Source organism: Leptonychotes weddellii, chromosome 16 (genome assembly GCF_054177405.1).
Source record: "Leptonychotes weddellii isolate Sample4059 chromosome 16, ASM5417740v2, whole genome shotgun sequence".
Classification (NCBI taxonomy): domain Eukaryota; kingdom Metazoa; phylum Chordata; class Mammalia; order Carnivora; family Phocidae; genus Leptonychotes; species Leptonychotes weddellii.
The window spans coordinates 15171715-15195635 of record NC_138384.1 but is presented as its reverse complement, the minus strand read 5'-3'; the positions used below and the strand labels follow the sequence as shown (position 1 = coordinate 15195635).

General features: G+C 44.6%; 1 protein-coding gene across 1 annotated transcript; it reads right to left on the bottom strand.

The window, feature by feature from the left end:
* Positions 1-3345: 3345 nt before the first annotated feature.
* NQO1 (NAD(P)H quinone dehydrogenase 1) lies at positions 3346-16444 on the bottom strand. Its single transcript, XM_031024508.2, has 7 exons — positions 16068-16444; positions 10103-10206; positions 8929-9093; positions 8688-8818; positions 5985-6098; positions 5214-5315; positions 3346-4284 (listed from the first exon to the last, which is right to left on the bottom strand). The coding sequence occupies exons 2-7, from the start codon at positions 10104-10106 to the stop codon at positions 3979-3981; spliced, it is 822 nt and encodes a 273-aa protein (XP_030880368.1). The 5' UTR covers positions 10107-10206; positions 16068-16444; the 3' UTR covers positions 3346-3978.
* Positions 16445-23921: the final 7477 nt, after the last annotated feature.

Here is a 23921-nt window from a genome sequence, read left to right as displayed (position 1 = left end):
CTGGAAAGGAGTGATAATGAAATGAAATTCCGTAAGTATAAATATCAAAAAGGGTGGCGGATGGGTTAGATGGGTGATGGGTATTAAGGAGGGCAATTGTTAGGATGGGCACTGGGTGTTGTAAGTTAGGAATCACTGAATTCTACTCCAGAAACCAATACTGCACTGTATGTTAATGACCTAAAATTTTAATTTAAAAAAATTTTTTAAAAATAATAAAAGGGTAAAAAAAAATAAAAAAATACATGGGTCCCAAAAACAGCCGGTGTGGGCAAAAGACTGATCTGAAGTTGAGGCTATACCGTGGCTGCCAGGAAAGCTGATGCAATCCTGGGTTACATAATTGAAGTTACAGTGTCCAGAACAAGGGAGGTGGCTGTCTGGCTTTACTCCAGGCTGGTCAGAGTACTCCTCTGTCATGTTGTAAGGAGCAAACATTCTCAGCAGCCATGGAATCGGGCCTGTAAGAGAATTGGAGCATCATTTATGCCTGCTCGGGACACAACAAGGACTCTAGAAGTATAAAAGCAGCTACAGTTTCTCAACAGCAACACTTAATGGTCTTGCTGTCAAGAAGAGTTATTCATTGCTGCTCTTGTGCCCTCTTCCATGGTGCTGCTGTCCCTGCTTCCGCTGAGGCAATACAGTGTAGTATTTAAAAGCATAGGCTCTTGAGTTTGTCCACCTCAGTGGAGTTCCTGGCTCCTGCATGTGCTGTTTAACCTCTGCATTCCTCCATCTCCTTACTTACAAAGTAGAAACAAAAATAAAACCCTCCTCTTAGGGTTATTGCAAGAACTAAGTAAAGGGGTGCCTGGGTGGCTCAGTCGGTTAGGCGGCTGCCTTCAGCTTGGGTCATGATCCTGGGGTCTTGGGATCGAGCCCCACGCCTGGCTCCCTGCTCAGTGGAGAGCCTGCTTCTCCCTCTCCATCTGCCTGTCTGCCTACTTGTGCTCTCTCTCTCTGTCAAATAAAAAAAAAATCTTTAAAAAAAAAAAAGAACTAAGTAAATTAATCCATGTAAAATTACTTAGTTCCTGGCACGCAGTAAGTGCCTAATAAGTGTTACCTTGTTTTAGTATTACTAGTCCTGACACTACTTCGCTATTCTGTCCCTTGTGCACTAGATCCCATATCCTTTTGTGCTTTGTTTTTTTCAAAGACCTGTTCCTGTAATTGTCTTCTTTCTCCAGTATCAAAACCTTTTCTCTCTGAGTCATTCCTACTGGCATATAAATTTGCTGTAATGTCCCTTCTCTCTTAAAAAAATCAAATAACTTTCTTTGACCACACAAGTCTGTACACAAAGTTTCCACTTCCTCTCCTTCTATTCTTTATTGAACCCATTCCAATCAGGCTTTCATGAAACCACTCCCCCGAAATATCTCTTGTCAAAATTACCAGGGGCCTCCACATGACTTTATGCAAAGGTCAATTCTCAGACCTATCCTACTTGGCTTATGAGTACTATTTGACATACTCGATCACTCCCTCTTTGAAACACTCTCTTCTCTTAGCTTTCAGGACCCCACACTCAGCTCTCCTGCTCTGCTGGGCACTTTTTTTTATTCTCATCTTGACCTAACACCGGAGAGCCGTAGAGGTCAATCATCAGATCTCTTCTCTTTTGCAGTTTATTTCCTAGGTAATCTCATCCATGACATTGCATCATATGCTATCTCTATGTTGAAGATGCCCATATGTATGTAGTCATAACTTCTCCCCTAAGTCCAGGTTCCTATTACCCTTAATAGACATCCATCTCAAACATAAAATGTCTGAAGTCAAATTTTGATTTCACCCTTCCCGACCCCAACTTCTGCCCCCAATATGCTTTCCTGATTCTTGATCATCTTAGCAAATGAGAGTCTCCATTCTTCCAGCTGCTTAAGCCAAAATACCTTCGAGTTAATTTTTATTTGACCCAGATCCAATCCTTTACCAAATACTGTTATGCCAACCTTTGAAATATATTCAACCTTATAAAAACATCCACTTCTTGACACCTCTGTTGCTCAAAGCATTTATTAACTAGATTGTCACACTTTCCCACAAGCATAAGTCGTGCTTCCATCATTGTCTTATACTTGATTCCTCACCTACCAGCCATAATTAAACGTGAGTCATATTATACCTCTGCCCAAAACTCTCCAGCCACTCCCCATCTTTATTTTCTTACAGTGCTTGTAAGGCTCTGTGTGATCTGACCCCGGCTATGTGACCTAGCCCCCTCTTCTTTTCTCTGCTTTAGTCACACGAATGTCCTCTCTCTTCCTCACACTGCATGTTCCTGCCTTGGATATTTGCCCTCTGCCATCACCGCTGCCCAGAGTGCCTTCTCTCACGCATCTACATCTCACTCTCACTTTATCAGGTCTTTGCTCAAACGTAGCCTTATCGGGCAGATCTTTCTTGATCACCCTATATAAAACAAAACTACGCACATTCCGTCTCTGTCTTACCCTGCTCTTTCTTCTAGCACGAAGTACTTGGTTTTGTTCATTGCTGTGGTCCCAGTGCCTAGCCGAGTACCTAGCCCACTGACTGGGTAAATCGGAATACATCGGGCAAATCACAATAAATACCGCTGCCCCTCGGCATTTGTTTACTGAATTCTAGGTTTTTCTTGATTTCTGTAACACTCTTATCTGGATCTCTAAATGTCCTGTAGATTCCCTGCGAGGATCTTAATAGGTTGTTCCTTTACCATTCAATATGAAGCAGCCCTGTTGGGAGAGGTCTCAAGTCTTGAAGGCACCTGGCCATTTGTTTTTAGATTTTATTTTTAAGGAATGCTCTCCACCCAACATGGGGCTGGAACTCACAACTCTGAGATCAAGAGTTGCATGCTCCATGAGCCAGCCAGGCGCCCGGGGCCATAATTTATTATTGCATGCTCTGATCCTGTCTTCCCTAACAGATTCCACTTTTACCTGTTCCCAGTTTCAAGCAACCTTGCTTTGCCTAATAGCTCATTTCCTTACAATGCACCACAAGAGGGCGGCCTTTCATCATATTCTACTTGAATTATGAGGACAGCGAGCCGCACTTTAATAATTGAAATTGGAAGTATGTCAGAATTGTTCAGAGTTAACGAAACTCTAGGATTACGATTTCATCCCCAAAATTGTGGGACCAAATCGCATCCAAAAGGAAGTCATCAGTTTAGCTATGATAGAGAAGAAAACCTTCCAGCGTGTTATATAGCTCAGAAATAAAATACTATTTGTAGAAGGCTGTTGTTAAGTATTGGGAGTAACTATTTCTTGAATTCATTCATTGCAGCAGATGTGGTGTACAGATGTGTTGGCTTATTTCTGCAGACATTAAATTAGAAGACTGAGATAAAGAAGAGACTTTTATTATCTTCACTTGAAGGTATCTGCAGGTATTGTATACAAACAACAAAAGTTGAAGAGTAACACATTAGGCATATTATTAGTCACTGTGCAGTAATTAAAGCCAGTATCATAAACAAGCACAGATTAGTAACTACCAAACAAGTCCCTTGGGTCAGACAGATTCAGTCATTTCTTTCTCTGAGCAATTCCCTTCTGCTATAAGCCACAGAGAGGTAATTAAAAGAAAAATGTATCATTGAAGAGTTGGATGCTGTCTCGCCAGATTTAGCCCTAAAAATTTGTCCCTAACAAGAGGAATTAAATTGTGTAGAGGACCTTAAAGATTATTGTCTGGCATGTTTCTACTTCTTTCCCTGCTTTATATCATATTCTAAGTGGCCTCTTGAGCCTAATCAGATTTTGCCATGATAGCAATCATAAGAATCAGTTATAATTAATAAAACTATCCAAAAATATATGAACAGAGTCTATTCTGTCTCCTAGTCATTCCTTGTGGAAAAAGAAAAACACACATCTTAAAAAAACACAAATCTTAAAGACTAAAGCAAGTCCAGGAAGTCTGAAAAAGAAATCTCGATTTGGCTACATTTTAGAAGGAAACCTAGTCTTGTGAGTCTCATTTTCTGGCTTTGATCTGGTTGTCAGTTGGGATGGACTTGCCCAGATGATGGCCCACAGAAAGGCCAAATTTCTTGTTTTCCCACTCATTCTGCACCTCCTTTTTCATTAAGAATCCTGCCTGGAAGCTTAAGTCAAAGAGGCTACTTGGAGCAAAATACAGTGGAGTCTCATCCCAGATATTCTCCAGGCGTTTCTTCCATCCTTCCAAGATCTGAATTCGGGCCTCCATAGGAGTGTGCCCAATGCTGTATGTCAGTTGAGGTTCCAAGACTTGGAAGCCACAGAAATGCAGAGTGCCACTCTGGGGATACACAAAAGCACAGAGATGAGTCACAGAACAAACCCTACACAGCTTGTACCATATACAAACAGCCAAAGTTAATCTAGGTTTTCTAAAAAGACACTCCGATATGGGGGGGCCTGAGGCCTCCCGCCGGAGAATCAATTCATAGCTATTTTCTCTCACCTGCTCTCTATTCGTAGCTGTTACCTATTTTAGCCTATTCAGCTGAGCTCTTTTTTAAATGAATAAAACCTTGAAACCCTGCCAGCCTTGGGATCCTCTGCCAAAAATGCCGGAAGCTCTATTACATAAGGGAGTTTCAGCCTCTTGGCAGCGGACTCTTGCCAAGGCATGCGGATGTGCCTTTCTCTGCCTCTCCGTTTAACCAGAGGAGTCTCAAGAAATGATTCTTATAATTTATTCTCCAGTATTAGTTGTCCGCTCTTAAAGGTGGCCACCTCATTTGCTCTTCTCTCCAACCCTCTACCTTAGAAGAGATTATCTTGATAGTCCAGTGGCCAGCTCCCAAATAGCCTCCCTCAGACACTTCACTCTCGTTAGCTGGACTAAATCATTTCTTACCATTTTCTAATCGTTTGTGAGGCCGTAGTAGCAACTTGGAGAAGGAACTCCAGGAAGCTTGGAGAGAGGTATCGGTCATCTGAAGAGGACCGGGGCACATGGCTATACAAATCTAGGGGTTACCTGCGCTAGCCCTTGGTTAGGAGGCGGCCAGGTTTGCAAGGGCATACTCGGGTTATCCTTGCAGTGTGGGCGCCGGGGAAGACAAGCCCTAAAAGGGAGCTCCCTGGAGTTCGGAATTATTACGTGGCCCTCATCCTCACACCCCAGGTCTGTTTACAGCTGCGATCTTGAGGATCTGGACCCCACAGAAAGCTCGTTTGATTAACCGCCCCCTCCCCGAAGAGTCATTGAAAACAAGTAACCTGAATTGGCCAGAGAACGATATTCATGTCTCCGTGGATACCCTGCAGGGAATACATGGAGCCACTGCCACCAGTGGTGACGGAAAGCACGGTCTTCTTCTTCTGTAAAAGGCAAGTCGTCGTCACCCTCCACCTCTCCGCGGTGATGGGAAGTTAACCAAACAGCCCCAGGGAAAGGCACACACAAGCGCGCCCACCTGCCGCTGACGTCACTTCCGGCTCGTCCGGCTCGGGCCCCTCTAAGCCGCTCAGTGGGACTCCGGAAGTCACACCCAGGGCGACTGGGCACCGCTGGTGGCAAACCAGGGGACTACAAGACCGGTGTGCGACCGCTGCTGCCTAAGTGGGGCTCTGTCGCTTCTACCCGTCTCCCCACAGGGCTACGCGCGTATCCAGGAGGCCTCAAAATGTTTCTTGTGGAGGAGGTGGGTCTCTAAAAAACTAAGATAGATTTTCTTTTTTTTTTAATTTTTATTATGGAAAATGTCAAACATACATAGAGAAAATAGTATAATATAGACGCTTCCACCACTACCCCCCCCCCCCCAGCTTCAACGCTCAGTATTCGCTTTAGCTCCTACCCTTGCCCCTTAGGTTCCTGGGCTATTTTAAAGCAAGTCCTAAAGTCATATCTAAATATCTACTAAAACCTTTATTATCCATCTCTCCCAGGAGCCTGACCTGAGTATCTAATTGTGTTCAAAACTCTGCCTCAGGACAGAATCTACCCAGAATCTAGCTGATAGGGAAAAAGCAGAACCATCCACCTACCTGGAAAGGTCCCTTGTCATACATGGCAGCATACGAATAAGCAAACTCCCCTATGAGCACTCGCTCGAACCAGCCTTTCAGGATGGCAGGGACTCCAAACCACTGCAGCGGGAACTGTGGGACAGAGGGACAGAGAGTTCAGATCAGGAGCACCGTCAGCCCAGAGGGTGGCTCAGGTGCTTAGCAGCTGCCTGGGACGTCACAGAAGGGCAGACCTTTCTTGGGGCCCTTGTCATTTCTCCTGGAGGAGTTAGCACATTAAAATTATTGTCCTTGGTCAGTCAACTTGACACTCCTGTTTCTGCCTAAAGAAACTGCTACCGGTAGGTCTGAAGAGAGCCACATGCAATTAAGATTTGTTTCTGTGAGGGGCGCCTGGGTGGCTCAGTTGGTTAAGCATCCAACCCTTGATTTCAGCTCAGGTCATGATCTCAGGGTCGTGAGATCAAACCTTGCATCGGGCTCCACCCTCAGCAGGGCATCAGCTTGAGATTCTCTCCCTCTCCGCCTGCCCCTCCCCCCCAACTCTCTCTCTCAGATAAACAAATCTTTAAAAACAATAAAAGGTTTGTTTCTTTGAAATCACATTTAGCGGCAAAGTGTAAACAGCAAGGATTGCAAAGTTTGTTTCAATGTGTGACGCCTAAATCAATATTTTCTGAAGAGCTCACTTCAGTAGGAGTGGTATCAACAAATGAAACAGGGACCTTGTGTTCACGGATGTAAAATCCTATCATTTAGAATAAACAGCGTATGAGGATGAACTCATGCGGGCAAACAAATGACCCGTGTGACTAAGGTTTATCAGGGAATTCCCATGAGAAAGTGTCGTGGGGTCTCTTGTCCTGATAAAAGCAGAACAGGGACTATACTAGTATTTCTTCTTCTCCCTGACTTAGGATTTAAAGACAATGACAAATGGAATACGCCCACATGAGAAAAATTAGGACAGAGAAGGAATTTGGAGGACTTGATATCTTTCTCCGATATTTGAATGGTTATTGACCTATAGGAGAGGGGAAAAGGGGCAGGGTTTTCGAACAGAAGGAACACGAGCTTGAAAACAAGATTGTCTTCTCACCCTGATTCTGCCATTGACGTGATGCAAGACCTCTGCCCCATAAGCCCCTTACTTTCCCTAAGTCTCATGTGCCTTAGCTGTGGAAAGAGGGGCTTGAGTAATCTCTAGAGGATTCTTATCTTTATGACCCTGCAACTGTGAGGGGCCAGACCGCAGCTTTTAAGAGAAATGTGTAGGTTGTTTAGACAAGTAGATTTGGTCCCTGTGAGGGTCCTGCAGTCAGAGCTGAAAATAGAATTGCTCGGCTTGCAGGATATTAAGAGTTTATTCTTCCTCTGGTTGTTCTTGGAGAAGTGAGGGAAGTAAGCAGGGGGCTAGCCCACATGGCACCTCGGTATGAATCAAAATGCTCCTCCTCAGGACACTTAATTTGCATGTTGAAAGACTATCATGGAGTCGTTAAGCGTCTGCCTTCGGCTCAGGTCATGGTCCCAGGGTCCTGGGATCGAGCCCCGCATCGGGCTCCCTGCTCCGCGGGGAGCCTGCTTCTCCCTCTCCCACTCCCCCTGCTTGTGTTCCCTCTCTCGCTGTGTCTCTATCAAAATAAATAAATTCTTTAAAAAAAAAAAAAAGAAAAGAAAAAGAAAGACTATCATACATAGTACACTGATTCTTCTATAGTAAGACTTTTCCTGTCATCCTTTGGTAACATGTTACAGTAAGTCTACAAATCTGCAGTGTATACATTGCCCTTTGATGTTGCTATTTCACAGTGCACAACCTGCACAGCTGTACTGATAGTAAATTAAACTTAGGCATCGTATAGAAGCTAAATTAAAAGACCACCAGGGTCTGTTCCAATCTCAAGTCTGAGATTCAGACTTGAAAGCTGCTCCTGCCGCTGCCTTGGCTGCACGAGGATAAACCGCAGCAGAAAACGGGCTCCAAGAAGGCGTCCTATGGGGCGCTGGCTAATGGCTTGTGGCTTTGATCTGCAGCAGCAGGCCTGAGGGTCGAATAAAAAACCTAAAAGTTTAGACTCTTTGCAGCTGATTGAATAATTGCAAAAACCACAGCTGGCGTCACCCTCCTTGTGCAGTTTCCAGGGTCCTAGACATCCCACGTTCAGTATCAAAAAGCTGGTGAGAACCGGGAGAAGTAAAGTCACTGAGTCCAGGCTGGCATTTTCGGGAAAGAGGCCTGGCCAGAAGCATATGCACGTCCAGGACTGCCTGCCTAGCGGGGACACAGCTTCCAGGAGAAGAAAGGCCCTGCTCTGCAGCCGGAACACATTAAGCAGGGCCGCGGCCCTTCAGCTGGGCGGCTCTAACTGCAGAGGTCAGGCTCCCACACTTCACTCCACAGACCAGTCGGGGTGCTGAGGCAGAGAAGGGGGGCTAACGGCAAACTATGAGAGATCCCACAAGGAATCACTCACGGAAGAAAAGCGCCAGGCTCACGTGTCGTCTTTGTAGTCCCCTATTTTCAAAGAGTAGTACGGCCAGGGGCACTGGGTCTATAAATCTGAGTAAGGGCGCACCTTTGAAGTCATCACCCTTCTTTACAGAGAATGCGCTCGAGTGGGTAACTGACTTTTCTGAGATCACATAGCTGATTAGGGGACCGGGCTCGGGCAGTGAGAACTCAAGGGTCCTGACACCCCTTCTGATGTCCGACCACACCTGAAAAATCACAAGGTCTGCGGCTTCTAGCTTCTTTTGTTCAGCCACAATATCCGGGCTCAGGCGGCCTTCTTTATAAGCTAGCATAGACTCCACGGAATACTGGAAGGTCCCAGGGTCCTTCAGTGGGCCTGCCGAGAGGAAAAGGACAGGTTGAAGCCGGAGGGGCCAAGGATGCGCCAGAGAACCCACCGGTGAGACGTGCCACAGAGACCTTATTAAGGAGGGGAGCTGCTCCTACCTGTGATGTCCTTTCTGGAGATGACAGGATTGAAGTTCATGGCGTAGAGGTCCGACACGGTGACCTCCCATCCTTTCCCCTTCAAGGCCTCTACCGCTGCCTCCTTCATGGCATAGTTGAAGGATGTCTTCTCTGGGTGGGCCAGGACGATCAGTACTCTTCTAGCTACTCAGGCACACACAAGGCAGACGGAGAAAAGCAGTTACCACGCAGCAAAGCTTCAGCTCCAGGGCGGCCAAGCCAGGATCCACAATGCAAGAGTCGACTTCAGGGGCGCCTGGCTGGCTCAGCTGGAAAAGCATGCGACTCTTGATTTCGGGGTTGTGAGTTCAAGCCTCATGGTGGGCATAGAGATTACTAAATAAATAAATAAACTTAAAAAAAAAAGGGAGAGTCGACTTTGTTAGGCATTGGGGGATGCGCTCCCCCCACTGAGGCCAGAAACATATTTTCTCCTTAAAAGTACCCACAAATAAAGGAGGCATCCTAACTAATTTTGTTGGCATATTTAATTGGTCATCTGCATGAAAATGGAATTATCCCCTTAGACAACTAATACAAGGTGTTAGGAGTCAGGACAGTGGTTCCCCTTGTCAAGGGGTACTGACTGGAAGGGCAGAGAAGGGGCTTTGGGGGTACTGGCAATGTTCTGTTTCTTGATCTGGGTACTGATCACACAAGTCTGTGACAAGTCACTTTGAATTTGTGCACTTTTCGGTGCGTCTATTGTATTTAATATGTATTTTGAGTGTTTTGTTTTGCTTTTTTTCACTATCCCACAAACACACCACCTAGAGCAATAAATTCCTGGCAGAGTAAAGATCTAAAGGGAGAATTTGTATAACCTCAAGACAGAGAATACTTTTTAAGAAAGACTAGAGATTCAGAAACCATGAAGGAAAAGCTTGCCAGATAAAGCCACATAAAAATTAAAAAATTTGTGTGTACCAGAAGGCACCATAAACAAAGTCAAAAGACAATCAACAAGGAGATGATATCTGCAACTCTTACCACAAAGGGTTAAAATCCCAAAGAACGCCTACAAACAGACCATGCAATAGAAAAACAACTCAAGGTCATGAGCACACTAGTCACAGAGGAAGAAATGCCCCACCCAGCACATTAGGGAAGTGCCCTCAGGAAAAGCACATTTAAATGAAATATTATTATTTACCCATCAGATTAGCAAAGCAGCTCCGTTGGTGGAGGGTGACTCTTGATCTTGATGTTGCGATTTCAGGCCCCACATTGGATGTAGAGATTACTTATAAATAAAATCTTAAAAAAAAAAAAAAGGATTGGCAAAACAATTTAAGACAAGCAACACTGAGGGCTATGAAGATTGCAGGAAGACTGGCACCTTGCCAGTGGGACTATGACCTGCCTCCACCTTTAGGGAAAGTAAACAGGCTGAATCTCTTTAAATTTTAAAGACATATAAATCTTAGGGGCGCTGCGTGGCTCAGTTGGTTAAGCACCTGACTCTTGATCTCAGCTCAAGTCACGATCTCAGGGGTTGCCGGAGATCGAGCCCTGTGTCGGGCATGGGGTCTGTTTAGGATTCTCTCTCTCCCTCTCCACCCTCCCTTCCTGATCATTCTCTCTCTCAAAAAACAAAAACAAAAACAAAATCCCACACATAAATCTTTGATCTAGCTCTCCAACTTTGGGGAATCTGTTCTATAGACTAAAAGCATGGGGACATAAGGATACATGAACAAGGATCATCCTTGCATCCTGTATTACTCTTTTCACTGGCAAAAATGGGATACAACCTGACTATTTATGGGGAGTATCTGAATAAATTATGGTACATACATACATACTACAGACTAGTATGTTGTTAACAAGAAAGAGTTAACTATATATAGTCACCCAGAAAAAAGATATCTGTGATATATTGTTAGCTGATAAAATGAAGTAAATGTGAACCCATTTTTATAAAAGACAGAGAGGGGTGTCTGGCTGGCTCAGTTGGAACGTGCAGCTCTAGATCTTGGAGTCGTGAGTTCGAGCACCACACTGGGTATAGACATTACTTTAAAAAAAAAAGACAAAGAAACTACATATATGTGTACATAGATTGCAGTATATAGGTATGAGGGAAAAATAGTTTTCTTAGCTAAGTAAGAGATGGCAAGGAGGTAGAGACTGAGGGGAAGGATTTACTTTTTTTCCTTGGACCTTTTTTGGACCTGTATTAAAAAAGTTGTTAGAACAAGCATGTTATACTCTTACAAGAACAGCATTTATTTTTTTTTTTAGTTCTATTTTTTTTTAAAGATTTTATTTATTTAAGAGAGAGAGAGCGTGAGCATGAAGGGGGCACAGAGGGAGTGGGAGAAGCAGACTCCCCGCTGAAGAGAGAGCCCGATATGGGACTCGATCCCAGGACCCCAGGATCATGACCCGAGCCAAAGGCTGATGCCCAACCGTCTGAGCCACCCAGGCACCCCAAAGTTCTATTTATTTTAAAGTAATCTCTATACCCAATGTGGGGCTCGAACTCACGACCCTGAGACCCAGAATCCCGTGCTCCTCTGACTGAGCCAGCCAGGTGCCCTTTTTCTTCTTTATTTTAACTGAAGTATATTTGACACACAATGTTACTTTAGTTTCAGGTGAACACCACAGTGATTCCACACGTCTGTACATTAGGTCACGCTCACCCCAAGTGTAGCTACCACCTGCCATAACCACACAACACCATTACAACACTGTTGATCATGTTCCCTGTGCTGTACGTTTTACCCCCGTGACTTATTCCTTCCATAACTGGAAGCCCATATCTCCCACTCCCCTTCAACCACTTTGCCCCTTTGCCCATACCACTCCCCTCTGGCAAAGTCGCCTTGTTTTTTTGTATTTATGGGTCTATGTCTTTTTGTTTGTTTGTTCATTGTTTGGGTTTTTAGATTCTACATTCCAAGTGAAATACTATTTGCCTTTCTCTGCCAGAACAGCATTAATGGGTGCTTACTCTGTGCTAGGCACTGCTCAGAGTACTTTGCATTCTTTTGCAGTTGTCATGGCAACGCTGAGATGGATACAGTGAGTATCCCCATATTATGGATGAGAACACTGAGGCACAGAAAAGTTAAGCTAGTTTGGGCGCCTGGGTGGCTCAGTTGGTTAAGCGACTGCCTTCGGCTCAGGTCATGATCCTGGAGTCCCTGGATCGAGTCCCGCATCGGGCTCCCCGCTCAGCAGGGAGCCTGCTTCTCCCTCTGACCCTCCCCCCTCTCGTGCTCTCTCTCCCATTCTCTCTCTCAAATGAATAAATAAAATCTTTTAAAAAAAAATTTTTAAATAAAAAAAAAGTTAAGCAAGTTACCCAAGTTTACATAGTAAGTGGTGAAACTGGAATAATTTTAAAATATAAATAGGGGTGCCTGGCTGGCTCAGTCAGAGGAGTGTGGGGCTTCGTGATCTCATAGCTGTGAGTTCAAGTCCCACACTGGGTGTAGAGAGTACTAAAAAAAAATAAAATAGGGCGGCTGGGTGGCTCAGTTGGTTAAGCGACTGCCTTCGGCTCAGGTCATGATCCTGGAGTCCCAGGATCGAGTCCCACGTTTGGCTCCCTGCTCAGCAGGGAGTCTGCTTCTCCCTGTGATCCTCCCCCCTCTCATGCTTTCTCTCTCTCATTCTCTCTTTCAAATAAATAAATAAAATCTTTAAAAATAAAAAAATAAAATAAATAAAATATACATATATAGGTATATATATATAGAGAGAGAGATTGAGAGAGAGATAAATCCACACAACCATGTGCAGGCAGCAGGGGGGGAGGGACCAGAGAATGGCAGAGAGTGGCATATCCCACCACCCCTGCTCCTAGTAACTGGCATCACTACGTCGTTTCTTACTACTCCTAACAGTTGTGTCCACGGGTGGAGCTCCAGTGGGAGCAGCTGCTTCGGGTTAAATTCAGCCAGGTGTCGGCTTCCCGCCCCAGCCTGCCCGAGAGGAGCGTTGCCGTACTTGCTCGTGGCGTTGCCGAACTTGCACAAGGTGCTTCAGGCTCTGTAAACTCAGAGGCGGTGGAATCTAAGTTTGATAAGGGATTTAAATGCTATGAAAGTGATTTATCTGCTTTGGACAGCCAGGGAAAAGGGAAAGGAGCTCCTGAAGCTGCCTCAACAAATTCCTACCCCCGTTTTTCTTTTTATCAACTCCAGGACTTCCCACTCTCAGGAGAAATGTGAGTATATTAAGTTCTGATGAGCATTTTCTCTGTGACTTACCTTTGCATTAGTTATCTCAATGTTTACTGAATACTGCTTTGTCAGTTTTTATTCTCTTGGCTTCCTACCTATATATAAAGGTTTGTTTTTTTTTCTTATCAGTGTTAACAAGCATTTCCTAAGTAGTAAAATATAAAGGCACTTCACCTAAAATGAGAAAACCAGGATATCTGTCCCTTGCTTTCAAGGAGCTCATCAGCTCCTAGCTAGAGGATGCATGATGCCCTCAAACGTAAGCCATGTGAGCCAAGACACAAACAGGAAGGACGTATTTGCAAGAAATATAACTAACAAAGTTTAGTATCTGGAATATATTGATTCCTGGAAACAAGGCAGTAGGAAAATAGTCAAGGGTTGTGCACACACAAGAGAACATTCATTTGCAGTCAACAGAGCAGGCTTGCTGCTTTGCCCGAGGGAAAGGGTAAAGGGGAGATTCACTACCCAACACACCACCAAGTCACTCGTCGCCAGGTCCTTCTTCATGGACAAACCCGCAGTCTTTGGACTTGAAGGGTTCAGTGGCCCTTCCTGACATTTAATTAGCTACACGGCAAGTTTGATTTTCTCAGGATTTACCCTGAGAAAGGCAGTAAGACACGCATACAAAAAACTAACAGCGTTAGCCTGACAGGGGAGGCAGGGGACAAAATTCCTGAGGAAAACCGTCCACTTCAGGGCTAGCCGATGAGGAACAGCTTCAGGAGGCGCTGCCACTGAAGAAGAGGTTTGAAAGTCCAATGGGGTTATCATCAGTCCTTCTAATTTAACATTCATTTCTGCTTGCCAGGCACATCACTGACCTCACAGAAGCCACTGTATGTCCCACAGCCGAGCCTGCCCTTGATAATGCAGCTCTCTTCAGATTTCAGTCCACCCCTACGTGAAATATGCTCCCTGTTCATCCGCCCTTCTCTGTGTCCTGAAATCTGGTGTATCCACCCCCAGCCAACTTCTTCTCTCTCTGTGCACTGCTCATGTTCTCGCTAACCCATCCTCTGAGCCTCTCCATTGGGCTTGAGTGAGCACCTCCTACCTACCAGGCACTGCTCTAGGCATTTGGGATACACCAGTGTGCAAAAACACACAATTTTTTTTTTCCATAGACATACATTCTGGTGACCAAAGCATCCCGACTGTTTTGGGGGGACCTGACCTCTGTCCTTATCTAAGGCTCCAATGTTCCTATGATTCTCTGCCTTCAAACTCAGGCCAATCTGAAACCAAGTTTTCACGAATATTCCAGACTGCACAGTACTCTGTCAAGCAGCAGTTTCATTTAAGACCAACATAGAACTTAATGACACGGGGACGTCTGGGTGGCTCAGTTGGTTAAGCGTCTGCCTTTGGCTCAGGTCATGATCCCGGGGTCTTGGGATCGAGCCCCACGTCTGGGCTCCTTGCTCAGCGGGGAGGCTGCTTCTCCCTCTGCCGCTCCCCCTACTTGTGCTCACTGTCTCTCTCTGTCAAAATAAATAATTAAAACCTTTAAAAATTTTTTTAAAAAAGAATTTAATGACAGAAAAAGATAAAGCTGGCAGAGAGAGAGAAAGGGGTCGTGGCACCTTGTTTTAATGTAAAGCACATCTAGATGTCTTTACCAGTAACAGATATATTACCCACGTGATCATTCTGGCAGGAAGAATAAGCAGTCAAGGAAAACCTATCACAAATAGAATAAGGGCAGGCCCTCCTATCAGTTTTGTGCATTCTGTTTCTACTACTGCATTCACATTCTGCTAGTGAGAGGCACGTTGTGGTTGCAAACAAATGCTTTGGATGCACAGAATATTCTGTAAGATTGGAAAATCAGGAACTAGCTCTTGCCCTCTACTAGAGGAGTGCCAGGGCCCTCAGGACAGCTAAGAATGAAGTAGAGAGAACCCGCCCCTAAGATGCAGGCGGGAAGCCTGGTCAGCTGCCCTGCGGTCTCTCCCAGATGCTTCTCCTCTAGGTTTCTAGAAACTCTGGGTGGGCTGCAGCCCGTTTCACAGAGATTCTAACTCTAGTTTGTCAACTGCAACAGCAGCTCATCCCTCCCTTAACTTTTGGCAAGATGAGATTGTCTGCATGTGTGTTTTCAGAAAATAGAACTAGGTTCAGAGGGAAGGAAATTGAAAGAAGGTAGAATTCTGTCCCAGTTGAGGAAATGGCTTTGTAAATGGTAGCACTGTCCCATCTGGGAATGAGGCTCTCTGGGAAAGAGCTCCCTGTGCCTGCAGGCCTTGCAGCTGGGGTGTCTTAGAGGCCATGCGTGCATCAGATAAACTTGTGACCCCTCAGGTGCCCTGGGGTGGATGGTGGAGAGGGGAGGCTCTGTCACTCCAAGTGGAACAGGGATCGGGTTTGCCCGATCCAAGGGTCACAGTCAAAACTGTCTCCTGGCCAGGCAGCCTGGGGCTGGTCTCTGTCAAACTAAAGGGAACAACTTCCCCAGCTCCAGTCATCACCGGATCTTTTAATTTCCCTCCAAAAGCAGATAATTCACCTTTTTAAACGAAATCACCTATCTTTATTGTAAATACTAGCAACTTATACCAAAATGTTTTAAATTCTATAAGGCCAAAGAAGTTGTGCCAGTGGGCCAGATCTGGCCTTGGACGACCGGTTTCCGACCTATTTTGGAGGCAGTTTTTTGCTACCGAGGTCAAGTCTCTTTCAAACCCCCACCCCGGTTCGTGGGGCTGGGATAGAAACAGGAGCTCTCCTTCCCGCAGTGTCTGGTCAAGGGCTCCTCCCGGGATCCTAATGCCTTTGCTTTTTCTGTTTTGAGTCACGGAGAAAAACTGAGAGCTAAGCTCCCCCGGGGCTCCCGCAGACAAACGAGGGCTGGGGGCGCCTCTGCTGGGGGGCTGACGGGGTTCCTGCTCTGGAGCGCGGCGGCGCGGCACTCACCAGCCAGGCCTCCGGCGGTGCGTTGATTGGCTGTGCTGCTGGTTGTCAGGGCGACCCTGGCCGAAGCAGAGTCCTCGCGGGGGTGGGGGACACGGCCGTCGGGCAGAGGCTGGGGTCCGGCGTGCCGCCTGCAGAGCGCCCGCCACTTTATAGCTCCCCGAGCCCGGCCCCCTGGAGCGGGGGCCCGCCGGGGCGGAGCCGGCCGCTGGGACCCTGGGGCGCAGGGCAGGGCGCGCCGGGGCTGCGGTTCTGGGAGGGAAGCGGAGTCTGGGAGCTGGAGTAGGGACCCCCGACGTGGAAGAAGGGGGCCCTGAGGACGCAGGGGGCGGGGGAGGTGGGCGCGGCTAAAGGGTCTGGGTGCGGGTGGGAGGCATGCCCATCTGGACTCTGTCCAGAAACCACCTGGGGCCAGCAGGGGGAAATTTCCGGGGGAGTCCCGGCGCACCCTGGCGCCTCTCCCAGCCTCGGGACAGCGCCTTCGCACGGAATGGGGCAGATCGGGAGGAGGGTGTACAGGGTTGTGGTCCTTAAGCCTCAGATTCGCTGAGTCACTGTGACTCGGAGGTAGCCGGCCTGTTCCAGGGAAAGGGAATTCGTTTCTTCCTTGGCAAGGTTCAGATTCGGCCCTCGGGGGTCCCGTAGGATGCATTTCCCTTGGTGCCGGGAATCGAATTGGTTTTGTCCCCCAGGAGCTAGTCCAACCCTGGGGCAACTGAACAGAGCAAAGGGAAAAGTTCTAAATCTCTACCAAGTGAAAGTTGAAGTCTTCATCCTACAGGTTTTATTGTGCTTTGCAGATTCTGCATTTTTTTTTTTAACTATAAATTGAAAGTTTGTGGCATCCTCACATTGAACAAATCTGGCACCCTTTTCCCAACAGCATTTGCTCATTTTCTGTCTGTGTCACATTTTGGTAATTCTTGGAAAATTCAAACCTTTTCATTATATTTGGTGTGGTGATCTGTGATCAGGGAGGATAATTCACTGAAAGCTCAGATGATAAGCATTTTTTAACAATGAAGTATTTTTATTTATTTATTTTTCTAATTAATTGGTTTTTTTTAAAGATTTTATTTATTTATTTGAGAGAGAGAATGAGAGACAGAGAGTATGAGAGGGAGGAGGGTCAGAGGGAGAAGCAGACTCCCTGCCGAGCAGAGAGCCTGATGCGGGACTCGATCCTGGGACTCCAGGATTATGACCTGAGCCGAAGGCACTCGCTTAACCAACTGAGCCACCCAGGCGCCCAACAATGAAGTATTTTTAAATTAAGGTATGTACATTGTTAGACATAATGCTATTGCACACTTAATAGACTATGAGGTAATCATAATTTTTTTTTAAGATTTCAAGAGAGAGAGAGCACGCAAGTGAGCTAAAGGGCAGAGGGAGAAGCAGACTCCCTGCTGAGCAAGGAGCCCGGTGTGGGGATTGATCCCGGGACTCCGGGATCATTGCCTGAGCCAAAGGCAGCTGCTTAACCGACTGAGCCACCCATAAAATTTTTATATGCACGGGGAAACCAAAAAAAATTCATGTGACTTGCTTTGTTGCGGTTCCCTGCAACCAAACCTACAATATCTCAGAGGTACGCCTTTGCTCTCAAAGGGAAGGCAAAAGAAATAGAACTTGAAAGTTAAGAAAAATTAGAAATGAAAACTAAGAAAATTCAGAGAGAAGGGAGATGGGAGGTCCACCTTTGCAAAATCTAAGGGTGTGCTAAAAAACGCAGTAATCAAGGTAAATAACTTTTTTAAGTGTTTTTTTTTTTTTAAGATTTTATTTTTTAAGTAATTTGTATACCCAACATGGGGCATGAACTCATGACCCCAAGATGAAGAGTTGAGCGTGTGCCACCGACTGGGGCAGTCAGGCACTCTGATAAATAACTCTTTAATGCAATGTTTTTTTGAAAATCAATTTGCAGAAAAGAAAGTCATGATAGACAATATAAAAATTGTAAATAAAGATTAGTAACAGCGCCAAGCCAAGCCATGTTGAGCCTAGAGAAAAATGAGGTTTCACTTAACATTGATTCATTCTTTGTTTTGGTAAAAAATAAAATTCAACTGAGTACATTTGGAGGGTCTCACTGGTTTTATTAAATGATTCATGAATCAGGCAGCATCCAGTCTAGAGGGTAGAATGGGGGTCTGAGGAGCTGTACAAAATGAAAAACTTCTATAGGCAGAAAGGAGTGGGAACAAGGAAGTTACACTTTGCAAAAAGGGGATGGGTTTTTTTTTTGTTTTTTTTTTTTTGAGGTTACTTTCTTTTAGGGGATGGTGGGGGTCTGTCAGGTAGATTACCTAAGTAGTGCTGATCAGGCCATTCTGGACTGATTTCAGATTCCAGTTCAGGGTGAGCTGATTCTGTTTGGTGACATGCGGCTAAGCGTAAGTGATATTCTAATCTTAGGGAGATCATTTGCTTGGTGGTGGATGGCCAAAAATATGCATTTAAAGATTTGAGAGAATACAGCACAATGAGGAGACTATGGTTATTAAAAGCAAGATAATGCCCAATGTCCGGAGTGCACTTATGAGTCATGGTCCCCAAGACCCAAGCCAATCAGAATCAAATAGGTCAAAGTAAGACCCAATTGAAGGAGTCACTTTTTAAAGCCAGCTGGCTTACTCAGTGATCTTACGCAGCTGCCGAGTCTCAACTTGGCCAGAAGTGTGAGCCCAAGTGCAGCAAGTGGTGGTAGCCACTGAGCAAAAACCTCTTGCTCAGCTAAAAGATCATCAAGGGCTCTCCTCTTATCAGGAACAACACTGGCCAGAGATTAGGGATATTTATTGGGCAGGTAATGCTTTAGCCGCAGATTCTGCAGTATCTTCAAGAGTTAAGGAGAAATTCCGAGCATAGCCTCCGTGGCACTTACCCTTAACCAGGACAGTATGGATCCGCCACAGGAAATGAATTTTGAATCGTGAATAACTCTTGGTAATTCCCATTTGAATCTGTGACTAGGGACTGGAAAGGTGGCAGTCAGTAAAACTGAAGGGTCTCTAGACTACACAGGTGGTTTATTCTGGTTACCCTTGCCTTGTGTCCCTTTCTTTGAACAGAGACACAGTTTCCCCTGGTTTGGGGTTGTTAACCAGAGTCCGGGAAAGGGACCCGCAGGATGGAAAGTGGCTGAGTTTGTTTCATAGAAACTGAGGCATTGGGAATCAGGGAGAAGTTTGGGACAGGCAAATGATCTACCAGATCACCAGCATGGTGGCAAATCTAACAGTTACTTGGAGGTTGCATTACCACCCCCACCCCCCACCTTGCAGTGGCCTAAGCTAGGAGAACAATGGCATTATGTTTCCAGGTCAGGGAAAGGCAAAAGATGAACAAAAGAATCCTCAAGACCTTTGTGGTGTAAGAATGAGGAAAAGGATGGTCAAGAGGGAAGGAGGAACAGAAACCATGTCAGAGCAATGTTCATTACTTCTCTTTCTCCTCAATTTGATTTTTCTTTTTTTTTCTTCTTTTTGAGGTCTCTGACCTTTGCCTAGGGCCAGATAGCTGTCAGATGTGTGCCCCAGGTTTGACACTTTGCAATTGGGCGGCAGGGTCAGTGGTTAAGAATACTTGGTAGAGTCCTTTCTGTGAATCTTCATTTTGCAAAAGCATCAGAGTGAAAACAGGAACTGTTTGTAAATGACAATACTTTAAAATGTCCATGGTTAAAGATCTGATGAGAGTTCATTATAATAGAATTGACAAGGACATGGGGTTATTCCTGTGATACCCGATATTTTAAGATCATAACTGGAATTATGACTGATAACATTGTTCTAGGACATAACAGATTTCTAGGGATTTCCCACAATCTCTATAACCTCTATATAAATAAGCATCTGTACAAATGCCACCTAAGAAGAATTAGCATCGCTTCTAACTTGATAATGCTTGCCATGTAATTTAACATACCAAAGAAACCTAATTGTTTTCACGTCTTCCTAGGTGAGAGATAAGTCCTTTAGATTTTCCAGGAAACTACTGATAAACCTCAAAGTTATTTTGAGGTCAAAATACCCCATTTAGAATTTGATTTGGAGAAAATGTCAAACAGTTTGAATATTGGATTAAATAGGATACAGATCAGGGACGTCTGGGTGGCTCAGTCAGTTAAGTTTCCGACTCCTGACCTCAGCTCAGGTCGTGATCTCAGGGTCCTGGGTTTGAGCCTCATGTCAGGCTCTGCGATGAGCATGGAGCCTGCTTGAGATTCTTTCTCTCCCTCTCCCCTGGCTTGCACTTGCTCTCTATCAAATAAATGAATGAATGATAATTATGAAATAAGACAGAATTATCTACTTAACCAAAGTGACAATAGATGTTAAAGGCAAGTACAGAAGTTTAGTTGTGAAAGAAACTTAGCTCTGAGAAGACTAGGTTTTCTTAAGTAATCAAAGACCTGATAAAAACAGTGTAAAATATTTTGGTAAGACCCAAAATCTTTGCTGTCTAGGCAAATTACCTAACAGGTAAGGAAACTTTTATAATCACTTAAAAAAGCAGACCAGAAATCTAAGAAAACCTGTCCTTTTCAGAGAGTGAAAACCAAATCTAATTTTGTACCAGTGTACTTCTCATATTAAAACTCATTAAAGGGGGCACCTGGGTGACTCAGTAGGTTAAGCATCTGCCTTCAGCTCAGGTCATGATCCCAGGGTCCTGGGATTGAGCCCCACGTCGGGCTCCCTGCTCACCAGGGAGCCTGCTTCTCCCTTTCCCTCTGTCTGCTTCTCCCCCTGCTTGTACTCTCTGTCAAATGAATAAATAAAATTTTTATAAATAAACTCATTAAAGGGGTCCCTGGGTGGCTCAGTCAGTTAAGCGTCTGCCTTCAGCTCAGGTTACGATCCCAGGGTCCTGGGATGGAGCCCCACATTGGGCTCCCTGCTCCGTGGGGTCTGCTTCTCCCTTTGCCCCTCCCCCTGCTCATGTGTTCTCTCTCAAATAAATAAATAAATAAATCTCATTTCAAAACAAAACAAAACACCCTTAAATCCCTTCCAATCTTAGCTAGCTGGACCAAACATAGACTTCCTTTCCCATGCCTTTTTCACAAATCTTCTACAATGTTTTCTATATCCATTCAGATTTTATCCTATATTTTATTCCCTCTTTTTCTCATTCTGGAACAACCAGTCATTTTATTTCCTTACCTAGTTTTCATACACAGTTGTTTCCTTTCACCCTTACTACTACTACTTTTTTTTCTTTTTTAAGTAAGCTCTGCACCCAACATGGGGCTTGAACTCATGACCCGGAGATCAAGAGTCACCTGCTTTGGCAACTGAGCCAGCCTGGTGCCCCAAGTTGTTTTTGTTTTTTTTTAATTGAGATACAATTGACATCTAACATTGAATCAGTTTATGGTGTACAATGTGTTGGTTTGATACATTTTTGTTTGGCAATATTGCTACAGTATTAGCTAATACCTTTCTCAAGTCACATATTTATCTTTTCCTTTTTGTGTTGTGAACAGTTAAGATTTAGTATCTTAGTAACTTTGAAGTTTGCAATACAGTATTGTTGACTTTAGTCACCATGTTGTCCTTAGATTTCCAGAACTTATTTATCTTCTACTTATAAGTCTGTACCCTTACATAACATCTCCCCAACTCCCCACCCCCAACCCCTGCTAACCACCATTCTACTCTGGTTTTTACAAGTTCATTTTTTTTTTTTAAAAGATTTTATTTATTTATTTGACAGAGAGAGACACAGCGAAAGACGGAACACAAGCAGAGGGAGTGGGAGAGGGAGAAGCAGGCTTCCCGCAGAGCAGGGAGCCCGATGCGGGACTCGATCCCAGGACCCTGGGATCATGACCTGAGCCGAAGGCAGACGCTTAACGACTGAGCCACTCAGGCGCCCCTCATTTTTTTTTAGATTCCACACAGAAGTGATATCATATAGTATTTGTCCTCTCTCGGATTTACTTTCCCTAGCATAATGCCTTCAGTGTCCATCCAACTTGTCAAAAATGGAAGGATCTCCTTTCTCATGTCTGAATAAGACTCGGTTGTGTATGTATATCTTCTTTATCCATTCATCTGTTGACAGACGCATTGTTTCCATACCTTGGCTATTGTGAATAATACTGCAATGAACGTGGGTGTGCAGAGATCTCTTTGAGATACTGATTTCAGTTCCTTCAGATATCTACCTGGAAGTGGGATTGCTGGATCATATGGTGGTTCAATTTTTAATTCTTTGAGGAATCACCATACTGTTTGCCATAATAGCTTTAGTAAAAGTTTCTAATTATATAAATAAATTAGAATCCTTTATTCCTAGGGAAAACTAAAAAGGAAGCAACTATGGACTGTTGGTTGTACTAGCATTCTGTGGATTGGTAGATTTATGAACACATTTTACAATTTCTAGAAGTATATTCTTCCTTACAGAAAACTTTTCAATGTGGTACAAAATGTATCTATTAATAGACCTAAATATCTTTGGTTCATCTGTAAAAGGAAGCCAAAAGTGAATAAACTTATATTCAGTAATTAATGTTTCCATATTTTACCTTATTTATTTACTGAGAGAAAAAGAGAGAGTGTGCTCACACACAGGCAGGGGGAGGGGCAGAGGAAGAAGCAGGCTCCGCATTGAGCAAAGAGCCTGATGAGGGGCTCGATCCCAGGACCCTAGGATCATGACCTGAGCTGAAGGCAGACACTTACTGACTGAGCCACCCAGGCATTCCCCGAACTAGTTTTAATGATACTTTGTGGTATGCCATATTTCTAAGTAGTGTGCTGTTTTATAGTTAATGATTTTAAGACCTTATCTATTCGCTTAATATTATGAAAGATGAGGACTAGTACTTTGATACTGCCCACCATCTTTCCTTCTTCTTTTCTTCCAATATGGCAATATAAAAATTTTTGGCTAAATCAGTATTTAGGGTTTATGCTATTATGACAATGAGCCAGATAGTGAATTATGATATTTTCTTTCTTCAACTTCTTGTTTTCCTAGAGTTGATAATTACCTCTTTTTCCTCATTAGTTTTCTACACAATGAACACTCTACTTGTTCCTAAACCTTCCATCGAAATTGTGAAAAACAGGAGTGCTGGGCTGGCTCAGTTGGTGGAAAGTGCAACTCTTGATCTGGAGATGGTGAGTTTGAGCCCCACATTGAGTATAGAGATTACTTAAAAATAAAATCTTGGGTGGGGCACCTGGGTGGCTTAGTCATTGGGCGTCTACCTTCGGCTCAGGTCATGATCCCAGGGTCCTGGGATACAGCCCCGCATCAGGCTCCCTGCTCTGCAGGAAGCCTGCTTCTCCCTCTCCCACTCCCCCTGCTTGTGTTCCCTCTCTCACTGTGTGTGTCTCTGTCAAATAAATAAAATCTTAAAAAATAAAAATTAAAATAAAATCTTGGGGTGCCTGGGTGGCTCAGTTGGTTAAGCACCCGACTCTTGATTTTGGCTCCAGTCATGATCTCAGGGTCATGGGATTGAGCCCATGTCTGGCTGTCCACTCAGTGGGGACTCTGCTTACTCTCTCTGCCCCCTCCATGCTCACTCTGTAAAATAAAAAAAAAAAAATAAATAAATAAATAAAATAAAATCTTTTTTAAAAATAAAATCTTTAAAAAAATAAAATCTTGGGCGCCTGGGTGGCTCAGTTGGTTAAGCGACTGCCTTCGGCTCAGGTCATGATCCTGGAGTCCCTGGATCGAGTCCCGCATCGGGCTCCCTGCTCGGCGAGGAGCCTGCTTCTCCCTCTGACCCTCCCCCCTCTCGTGCTGTTTCTCTCTCTCTCTCTCTCAAATAAATAAATAAATAAAATCTTAAAAAAAAAAAATAAATAAAAAAAATAAAATCTT